This window comes from Adelges cooleyi, unplaced genomic scaffold (assembly GCF_023614345.1).
Source record: "Adelges cooleyi isolate 19-005CV unplaced genomic scaffold, UGA_ACOO_1.1 ACOO_flye_CR_arks_rails_tigmint_CR_PRNA_651, whole genome shotgun sequence".
NCBI classification, from domain to species: domain Eukaryota; kingdom Metazoa; phylum Arthropoda; class Insecta; order Hemiptera; family Adelgidae; genus Adelges; species Adelges cooleyi.
Window position 1 is genome coordinate 2,130,926 of NW_026096352.1, and position 12,172 is coordinate 2,143,097.

The 12,172-nt window shown below is 36.2% G+C and overlaps 1 protein-coding gene across 1 annotated transcript; it reads right to left on the reverse strand.

Annotated features, from left to right (window-relative positions):
* Positions 1–410: 410 nt before the first annotated feature.
* LOC126844734 (transcription factor Sox-2) lies at positions 411–5,234 on the reverse strand. Its single transcript, XM_050583130.1, has one exon. It carries the CDS (start codon positions 4,816–4,818, stop codon positions 3,442–3,444), a length of 1,377 nt encoding a protein of 458 aa, XP_050439087.1. The 5' UTR covers positions 4,819–5,234; the 3' UTR covers positions 411–3,441.
* Between the last annotated feature and the right edge of the window lie 6,938 nt (positions 5,235–12,172).

The window sequence follows — 12,172 nt, forward strand, 5'->3', positions numbered from 1 at the left end:
TAATAACGAAATAGATAACCTAGCTAATTATTTTGTTTGAGTGTGTGTGTGGACAAGACGTGACAGCGATAAGATAATTATATAATATATATCAATATAAAAACAAAACCATATTATATAGAAAAATAGTACAACAGTTGATTTTTTTTCATGTTTTCCTTTTATTATTACATTTTTTTAAAGTATTTACAGGTAATATATATATACATATAAATATATGTTCATTTATATATATACATATATATTATGTATTTTTGCTTTTCGCGTTATAAACCGAAAATTTATATTTATTATTCAATAATTAATATGTACACAAACGCAGTATAAATAATAATAATAATAATAATTAATAATCGTAGCTTAATAATAGGTAATAGTAATAATAATAATAATAATAATAATAGGTAATAATAATAAAAATAATAATAATAATAGTTATAAAAATAATAATCATAATTATAATAATAATGATAATATTATATAATAATAATAATAGTGATAATGAAAATATGAACAAAAAAAAAATATATTTGTTTTTTGTATCTAATTGGGTCTGTATAAGCCGATAACCTCGCAAACAAAACTCATAATACAAAATAATGTTATGAAATGCGTTGGACAGGCTCACAAATAGACAGAGAGATATATATATATATAGAGAGAGAGAAATAGACAACAACAATTATATATTATTTGATTGTTTGCTGTTTTTTTGTACACAATTAAAAAAATGATTCGGGTCATAGCACTGCTCGGTCGCGTCGGATTCGTTCGGGGATTTTGTTTTAAATATTATTATTTTATAATAATGTATGTATGAACATGTTGAATGAATCATTTGAAATAAGAACAAAATACACAAAAAAAAAGAAACGAATTCTCACGTTCGACAGGAAAAACAAGGGATAAAATATAAAAAAGTAGTTATACATAACAATGTCGGTTATAATAATTAATACTTATTATAATAATACAAATAATAGTATTATTCTGTAATACATAAATGATAATAATTATTATCACCTATTCCTGTCGGCAGTGCTATAGAGAATCATTTAGGCGGTTAAAAAAAAAATTATAAAAAAAAGTTTACAATAAGAGCGTTTTTCTTTTCACAGTAAAATTACTAATTTTTGTCAAAGCATTTTTTTTTTTTTTATTGTGTCTGCCGTTCGTAAAATAATAATAATTTATACCAATAGAAAAATCTCTTATTCTTATCAATCACTTAATCAAGACGCAACAACGATATTATTATTTTTACTATTTACACGTTATTAATCTAAGTAAATACACATTTTTTTTTGTTTCGCTCACGTTTTTGTAAAAATTAAATACGCGCAGGTAGTTAAAAAAAAACAAATTTATAAAAAAAAAATTGTTTGTTTTGTTTCATATCATGGCACGATAATTATTTTGTTTTTATTACCATTACATTATTTAAAACATATCATATGTAATTGTTCGGCGGACGGACCGGCAGGTAAAAATGCGTTTGGACGTCTGACAGTAATATAATAATAATATATTGTCGTTTGTTCAGATTCGCCTGAACAACGGTAAAAATATTTGGGTTTTTTTTTCAATGCAAGAGAACTGGCTAGTTTAGCGGGGTTGATCGGGTCGACGGGTCTAAAAACCGCATCTTTGTGTTCATATTGGATTATTTAATAAAATAATTACTGCAATAAACGGCTTCACGTTTGTCTCGCAAGTAAGTAGCGTTGACCTAATCGAATCGAGGGTCAATGTTTTGTCGGCTAGTTTACGGTATGTGTTTTAATTTTTTCATTCAATTTTTAGCGTTTTTTTTTTTTTTGATAATTAACGAAAATATTAAGTAGACATTTTTTTTTATTTTACCACAAATCCAACAACCGGAAACTCCGTTGACCGATCGTTATTGCGATTACCGCCGCCGTGTGCTTGTTGTACACCGACGACGACGGTGTGCACTATTCTATTTTTGTTGTCAAGGACGATGAACATTTTTTGGGCTGTGTTTAGGTACCAAAACAACCATCAAACGGCGATGATTTGGTGTCGATAAGCCTGGCCGGACCGGTTGTCGACACGATGCGGACAACCGCGCACAGAACCTCGTGTTCTCCGCGTTTTACCCAAAATATAATCGGTATTAGTATTTATTATTAATATCGTAGAGAAAAAAAATAACACCGAAATTTTGTTTGAAAAAAGAAAAAAAATTCCAAAAATAAGGTCACTGAAAATCAGTTTTCTGGCTTTCATTATTCAATTTCAGAACGGCGAATATGGTTAACCCGCCGCCGCCGCCGCCGCATCTATTCCACAAGTAATTTTTTTTCATTATTATTATTGGTTTATTAAACGCTAATTAGTAACTCATTAGCGAGTTAACAAATAAAAAACCAACGTTAAACCCGTCGACCGCTTTTATGGGGGGAAGGGGGGGGCAGATCGCCCGAACGTTTCACAATAACAATAATAATAAAAAATATATTGCCGACAATAATAATTATTAATATTATTTGGAATTTTTTTTTGGTCATTTTTATACACATGCAGTAATTGTTTTTTGTTTAAACGATACACGCAAATTATACACGTACGAGCGCTTGGATAATATTTTTTTTATTATTAGATTATTTTTTTATGGCACAACCTCGAAGCGCGTGCATTGTTAACCGTGTGATGGTCGCGTTTTTCGTCTCGAGTATAGGTATGTAAGTACGATTTTAGAATAACAGTTAATAAAATATATAATTGTTTAGCAATTTTTATATTTATATTATAATCATAATAATAATAATAACAACAACAATATTCGAGACCGCACTTTTATGTACAAAGCTATAGTATTTAGTTACATAAAAGGCTGGCCCGTCGTATGCCGACGGTTTTTTTTTTATTAATTTGTCGTTGGAAAATACTTCTAATTAAACATTTTTGTTAAATAATTAAAATTAAAATAATTATTATTACTATTATTATTATCATTATTATTTTTTTTTGTTATACAATTATTATTATAGTTATTGGTTATCGTTCGGAAATTATTTGTTGCGTTTTTCTTTTTGTGGGGTTTTTTTGTTTTAATAAGAACAAGTTTTTGAGAGGTATTGCAATAGTGTTTATTTTTCTATTAATAAAAACGACCAACGCAAGTATACCTAATATACGTACAAAAAAAGTAAAAGAAACAGAGTGAAATGAAAAAAAAAAGAATAAAAAAACAATCAACTTTATTATTTACATGTTTTTTTTTCAAACTTAATTTTCGGGGGTTACACAAAATAAATTAAAACGTGCGCGCTTTATAATATCATAGGCGGCATTTAAAACGTATCTATTTATAATATTATTATATATATAAAAAAAACCTATGTATATATATATATATGTATTTATATAATATGTATATGTATATGGCTTACACATGGTTCACGGCGGAGCGTTGATTTACATGTGATGGTTGAGATGGCTCATCTGCAGGTCGGGCGACATGGAATGAGGGTGTTGTCCGAGGTTTTGGCCGTGCCCTTGGTGGCCACCGGCCCCGGCGGCTGCAGATTGTGTCAGATAGGGGTTGTGGCCACCGCCACCGGCCGCGGACAGCCTGGACTCGAGTGGCATGTACATGCGTAGCAGATCGCCGCTGCCTAGCTGTTGCTGCTGATGCAGCTGTTGCCCGTTTCCGGACTGCTGTTGCTGGCAGAGCCTAGGGCTCGGCGAGTGTCCGCCAGTTTGGACGGGCGGCGTGATCCTCTCGGATTTTATGCTGTCCGGGCTATGCGACGTCGACGGCGGGCCTTGCTGCTGCTGGTACTGGTTCATGTCCGAGTACAGGTTGTAGCTGCCATTGAGGTAGTGCATGGATGCGGCCGCGGCCGCATTGTTGTTCATCTGCGGCATGTCATACCGATAACCGGCGGCTGCGGCCTGGGACGCGGCCGCTGCCATGTGAGCGGACGCGTACGGCTGCTGCGCATACGGGTTGGGATCGTGGTGGTGCATGCCGAACCCGCCGTTGGGCATGTAACCGTTCATCTGATGGTATAGCTCGCGGCCACTGTTGACCATTTGCTGTTGGACGGCCGCTGAAGCCTGAGACGCCGCGTTTCGTGGGTCCGACTGGACGCCGCCGGGTCCGGAGCCGCCACCCAGCGACAACGGTCCACCGCCTCCACCCGGCAATGGGTATTTTTCTTTTTTCATTAATGTCTTCGTCTTGCGCCTAGGCCTGTATTTGTAGTCGGGGTGTTCTTTCATGTGCACGGCCCTCAGCCTCTTGGCTTCGTCGATGAACGGTCGCTTTTCCGTTTCCGTCAGCATCTTCCATTCGCTGCCCAGCCGCTTGCTGATTTCCGAATTGTGCATCTTGGGATTCTCCTGAGCCATCTTCCGGCGCTGACCCCGGGACCACACCATGAACGCGTTCATGGGTCGCTTGACGCGGTCCGCGTTTTGCTGTTGATTCTTGTTGTTGGCGGCCGTGCCGTTGTTGTTGTTTGGTGACGGTAACTGTAAATGTCCGCCGCCAACACCGTGGCCCTGGTGTTGGTGGTGCGCCGACTGCATGTGATGGTGGTGCTGTTGTTGTTGTTGCTGCTGTTGGTGCTGTTGCTGTTGCTGATGGTGTTGGTGGTGTGGCGGCGGCGACAGAGACTGCTGTCCACCGAGCACGACACCCGCCGGACCGATACCGGCCAGCATACCCATCTGGTTCAGATTGCCGTAGGCCGCAGCGTGGCCCATGTGGGCGGCGGCCGCGTGATGTCCACCACCGGCGTTGCCCAGCAAGCCCGAGCAGTTTTTCAATTCGGCGTCCATTAACATTGTGTTACGGCCGTCGTCGCGGGCGCTGTGACGCGCGCGCTTTAATCACAATAAGTACCGACGGAAATAGGCGACAACTTCGTGTCGGACAAAGCGCCGAATGAGTATTTCACGGGTACTGACTCACACTCGCACGTAAGTACACGATCGGTTTGGACGTTTTTTTCATTAAAGACCAAAAAACGCAATACCTGCGGCGGTTCGGTACACGGTGTGTAATGTTGGCGAAAACAATAACAACTGCATGCACGCACTTTGCCGTCGAAACGTGGTCGTGGACGTCCAAAATAACGACACGGACGAAATATCGAATAGGTATTATTATTAATATTTTTATCGTACACGACACACTGACGTACACGCGATCGGACAACGTCGTCTGAGTGCGGCTGTCGTAGAACTACTATCGGATTCGGTCCGTCGGTGGCGGCTACGACTATCGGGCGTTGGAGTCTCGGGGCCGCCACGGCCGCCACGGTGTCCCCACCGCCGCAGGTATATCGATTGCCGGGCGTCCCGCCTCCGCGGCCAATCCGGTGGCGAGACGTCACCGGGCGGTGCCGCCCGCCGACGGAGGACGAGCGCGCCTAACCTTTCCCCCACATCGCGTTGCTGTCCCGGTCCCAACCCGCTGTACCCGTCGACTGCCCGCACTACCGTAACGGACCCAAAAAAAAAACCGCCGCGTCCCCTCTCGCTTCCGTCCCGGTTTGCCAACACGTTATCGGTCAGAAATTTTCGAAAAATTACTCGAGAAAACAACACCGGAATTTAGGTAAACATACTCGCGAGACGTGAGCTCAAAAACAATAGCCGCTGTCCACTTGAATTTATAAATGTACCTACACTTACATCCAAAATCACCACAGAATCGTTCAATGAAAACCCTGGTCGCACGATAAACTGTTTACATTGAACGGTTCATTATGACATATAATTGACCAATTACGGATCATAACGAATGTTCACTAATCCCATCTATAATCCTATCTATCTGTCGGCAGTTTTTACCTAACCGAGTTTTTATTTTAGCATGGAACATGCTTTAGCCTTGGCCTCCCAGCTCGAAAGTAGCGCGTCTTTTTTAAGTAGGTTGTACATTTTTTTATATACTATTTACTAATATTGTATTAAATCGACACAATTATTACGCTTAATGTCCATTGGATAAAATGAAAAGTAGCTTATTACACATATTTAATAAAATCAATTGATTAAGGGTTGTTACTAATCGTTTAAACCCTTTTATATAAGTTGTATGACCTATATTATAGACCATATAAAAACGGTAAGCTAGTATGAAATGGTAGCACTGTTAATTGCAAAAAATTTCGGCTTGTGGGATGATTGGTGCCAACATGCAGGGATTCATACATTTTGATGTCGCTCCCCCTTTTGATTGTACTATGTAATTGTAGACACAATCTCGCCTATTATTACCAATACTCTGACTTAAAATGTAAAAACAATACCTATACCTATTACCTATAGACAGCAGCTAACCTAACAATCTTATTAAACGTGTAATTACATTAAACGTCCCTAATTATTAATAGTGCAAGAAATGAAGCTAAGAACGAGCCTATAATATTGACCCTATAATATAAAAATACTTATGTTGGAAAAACCAGACGATTTTATAATGTAATTGAATTATAATGTATATTATAATGTAATTGAATATATCTATTTAATACTTACTAATTTCGACTAATTATTTGTTTACATGCAGAGTTATACCTATGTCATCCAAGCCCCAAGGTTAGTTGAAACTTTGGGCATTCAAGCTACAAAGACACCTTACACAGTGAGCTGCCGCAGCCCACAACAAACCCAAATCTAAATCTTAAGAGGAAAAACATATGAAAAACGAGAGAACGAAGCTATTGTAACAATTGTATTGGTATTTTATAAGTGAAAATGAGTATTAATCGGTATTTTATTTACCAAAATGTTTGGAAAAGAACTTTGTAGAAAACATATCCATAACATTTTTTTGTTCTAATCATTTTACTTATATCCTAAAATTTTATACCGCGAAACTCTTTTTTAGTAGCCCTTAAATACACGGTATAACCACACTAACATATTCTAGATACACTGTGTGTAAAAATTAAAGAGATATAAAAAATAAATTATAGAACTGTACAGAACATAATATTTAGGCTAAACGATGCTATTTTCATTTAATACACATAAATAACAAATTTATTATCTACCCGTTAACCCGCCGAGAGAAAAGAAATAATACCTAATATAAATATCAAAATGAACGGACGTTCCAATCGCATTACAATAATATAATTATCATATTAAATCAAACGACTGTGCACCGCTTAGGATTAAATAACGCGATAAATATGTATACAAGCAGCTTCGTCCCCCCACGATAATCGCGTTAACAATATTGCCGGATAGCATAGCATAATATACAGATATATATACATATACATCACCACGTTTATTATAATATACGGCATGATACACACACACACACATATTATGTATATATAAATCTGTTTGTATATTTATATAATATATTTTACCACATATGATATACTTACAGTGAGGGTCAGCGTTTGTCGCACCAATAGCTTTTATTCCGTGGTAATATCTTAGTGTCCGTGTACATATACTTACTATACTTGAGAAAGGGTACCAAGTAATTATATTGAACGATTATTAAAAATTTAATTGTTTATATATATATATATATACAAATATTCTGCATACGCACTACGACCTACGTTGAAATAATATGTAAGTACAAAAATGAACGACATATCTTTATATACATACTATTATATTGTAGACATCTTACGGTTAAATAAACCTCAATAGGGAGTTAAACATATTTGTTTATGCAAGACGCCCTGTCGTCTCGAGATATACATGTAATATATACAATATGTATGCATTTATGCATACATACGTTTTATAGTAATATTTTTTTTATACCTATATATTGTACATACCAGCAATAATATATAGGTATAAATATTATGTACTGTATACTGCAGTCGCCGTCCGTGACCTTGGCCCCGTGGCATAAAAGCCCAACGATCACCACAACTGCATTATACTATATTGTATTCGTTACAACACTTCTTACGTGCATATATGTACATTATTATTGTGTATACATTAAAGTAGAAAAAGCAATAGGAAACGACTCAATAACAATATTGTCCGCGTCCACACGACGTCTAAGAGCGCGTGCAACGGTCTTATAGAGAACCCTCTGTATAAAGTCTTTATACAGTCTCTCTTTATAATATACTTTACTTTCTCTGTATACGAGTATACTTAAGCATAATAAGATAGTATATTATAGTGTAGCACAGTGGCTGATACTTTTTGCCCGCGTTATGTGTAAATCATAATAATAGCTATATTGGCGCATAATGATATACCTTATTTAACAATTATTCATGTTCTGAGCACCTTTTAGCAGATTTATGCGTTCTGTAGCCTACCCGCATATTATGTGTTAGGTATAACACAGGCATGGCGCTAGTCGTAAAACGTTTTGAAAACGGCTATAAAAGTAAGTATATATACCTAAGGATACATATTTATGGCTGTACATAATAGATTTGTGCGGGTACTATGCCCACGCGGAATAGTTTTGGTCCGGGGCTAGAACAGCTGACGGATTAGGTTAGAATGAATAGGTATACATGCATATAGCAGCCTACTAGGTATACCTGTTTAAGAATAAGGGCAAATATGTTTAAGGTACGCGATGGCGTTACTGGAAACAAGGCACCGGATTACCTATAATATAATTCGGAACACTCAACACGAGTAGTTTATATACATTAGTGTATAGGTAAATTATTTGTATTTTTGTAAAATCAACTGGAATTATTGAAGTTATATAAGATAAATCCTAGACGAATTCTGTATCACGCTGCAAAACAATTATTATGACCACAGAACACCGTGGAACGAACAGTAATGTGTCCCTAATACCTATATTAATATTATAATCTTTACTATACTATACACAGTAGGTATGTGTATAATAATTATTATAATACAGTAAAGTATATAGTGTGACTAATAAGACGGTCACTATCTAATTGCGTTTAGACTTTTTTTTACTGCTATTCAATTATTTGTTTGTACCAATTTATATTATACATATGTGTGTGTGTATGTGTCTACTGCTCCTCCCACATAATATATAATCACAAGCGCACATGACACACGTTTGACGCGTAAATCATCGTCCATACGAGGTGTCAGCGTTGGCATATACGAGGTCGGTGTATGTGGTGTTTTGAGTATATGTATGTGTGTGTGTGTTTTTTCGGTAGATATATATATATATAAATAAAATAAAAAAATGAAAATTTTCCACGCACACTGGCTGACAGTCCACGACGACCGATGCCGTCGCCGAGCACCTGGCATTCATTGTCCACCCCTCTTTTTTTTTTCCCATTGTGTTTTCATTTTTTATTTTATATATATATACAGGGTGATTGATGAAACGTTTCACACCCAATTTCTCACCGCGGCCAAAGATAATAAACAATAATATCAATTAAAAACCGTATACACATATATATATATATATACACACTTGTGAGCGTGCACTCGCGGTAGGGTGCAGTTTGCATTAGCGTTGAAGAGAAACGCCGCGGCTTGACGATTCGATGAAAAATTATTTCTTGAAACATATTTTCTACACATCTATAATAATATATTTTGTATATTATGTGTTGAGACGTCGTCGCGTTAGATGGGAATATAATATTATTAATAACGATGCAGTTAGTCTTATACCTAAACGTATATGTGTCTGTGCGTGTTGACCCACTTGGCCGTCTTGAGTACTCCGACGGTACGTTTTAAAGACATTTTTTTTTAAATACAAATACTTCCTAACCTAATATGTTATATGGTTAAAACTATGTGTGTAACTCTACAATATGTATATTGACTTAATCGCGGGCATGTCATCTGCGCATATCATTATTTTATGATTTTATACACAAGTGCTACGTCTGGCGTTCACAAACATCACACGGTGGCGTCCGGTATATGCCTAGATACAATATCTTTGTAGCTTATGTATTGTACACACACACACACCAGAGTTTAATTGTGCTCAAAACCTAAGGCTGAATTTAAAATAACACCGAACCGCGAAAGTTTCGTTTGTAGCTAATCGTTGCATCTTATCGTTATCATGGTCCTTTGACTCTGGAGTTACTTTGAGGACAACTGACTGGGTATGAATTTTAATACCTTATTATAATACGACAAATAAAGAAACAAAGGAGTAGCTGGTCACTAAGACTGAGCAAAAATAAAAAAATAAAAAACTGATTAATTTATATCTACATTTTTTTAATTTTTTTCTCCTTCGTCTTATACCCAATGCAAACGGGGTCGGTCAGCCTAATCCTTTACTCGCTCTCACTCTCTCCGTCTATCATCGTTTTCTTTAGTAATAATTTCTACATTAAGCGATCAACCTTTAAATGTAGGTACACCAGACGGATTGAACATTGTTCTCATACTGGCGGCGATGGATTTATACATTGATTATCGGTGTACGCCACATGTATAGGTACATATAATAATATTATACAATGATAAAATGAATCGATTAGTCTTCGAATACACCTGATGACGATCTGAGCCGGACGGTGCAACAGTAATAATAATATCTAATGATCATCGGTCATCGCGGACAAACATTAACGGGCGTTAGATGTTATTGGATATAGGCCAAAATTCATAAATATTTAATATTTATTCAGGTGAAAATAAGTCATTATCGTCGTCGTATTACCATATAATTTCCCTGTCGTCCAAGCTCGTTGCAGCATACAAAGCGCATTTAAAATATACACTGCAAGTATATATTTGTATGTGCCTACATCATTATAATATGTGTTGTCGCATAAGAATAACCAAGCATCAGTTGCAGAGCAGTAGTTAGTTTGCAAAACCGTTAACTAAACCGCCAACTTCTCCATATGTATTATTATAATACAAACGACTGTGCCGAGCTGCAACGTCAGAGGAATAGTCATTAGTCATCTACTATACTCGTATGTGCACTGCCGTTGTGTGTACTCACATTCTCTGTATATATATATTATAGTACCTACACGGTATACCGGATAAAGAAAATTATTTATTTTATACGTTTCTCCGACCAAAAAAAAAAAAATCACTTTCAATAAAACAAGACAGTGCACCTATTAACGCGCGTTTGACTCGAGCACTAAAGCTCAGTTGTCAGCGTTTTAAAACACGCTTGTTGTCTTATCTATTTGAACGTACTTACACTGCCAATCCGTCATTGAACATTATTATTGTTATTATAACCAATCGTTAGAAATGTAATATATATATATATATTATAGCAATGCTCACATATACACAAACGACGCTATATGCTATTATGGGTCTACGTACGCTCTACACTCATATAGGTACAATTCGGTTTCCGGTTTAACATAATGGATAATGAACATGGTTCGGTCGGACGTAAGTAGATCAAAAGGTGTTTTTTTTTTTAAGGTTAAACTTTCCTGGTCGTGCATGGGTTTTGCTGTGTTTGTGTGTGGGCCCCTCCGGCCGTCGTCGTTACCAACATATCCTATTCTAGACCGCGAGTTCAATGAGCCCCCTCTCGCCTCTTCACTAATATTATTATTTTTTCCCCTCTCAAACTGAAGTAACTCGAACGCATGGTACGCAATAGTATTTGTACACCTAAAATGTATATGATGATGTTGAGTATGTAAGACCTATCTAAACTGCTATTTCAAAAAAAAAACTGTACAGACGAGTCTGTTTATAGTGCCCAGTCGAAATGTATACACACAATAATGAATGATATAATTAAGTACCTTATACCTACGCCGATTGAAAATATTATTCCAAATACATAATTTATCAAAAAACCAGGCTTCAAAATATTACACTAATGTACTTTACATAATACAACTCGAATAGTCAACATTATTATTGTATATATTATTATAATGTATATAAATATCGTTATAAATCCGTCTACCGGCCAAAGATATCAGATTCTTTTCCAGTTTTTCAATTTCTCACACACAGCCATTTTAGTTTTCTAAATGAATAGAATAGCTATGAAAATGCATATTGTAATTATTGCCACTGCCAGTATGTTGCCTAATGACCGCTCCTTCGTCGATTGTTTTATAGTTTTATAGAAGTCATTTAACCAATTCGATTTAGATATTTTTATTTTCATAATATTGTTTGATCTGTTTTATCTATAGACAGTTACAATGAATGTCAATGCAAGATTAACCAACCACACATTTTATAAAGAGCTAAGAAGTATAATATTAAT

Bases quoted from the DNA above. Each gene is read 5' to 3' on its own strand.
- LOC126844734 (XM_050583130.1), bottom strand. From the start codon at position 4,818: ATGTTAATGGACGCCGAATTGAAAAACTGCTCGGGCTTGCTGGGCAAC.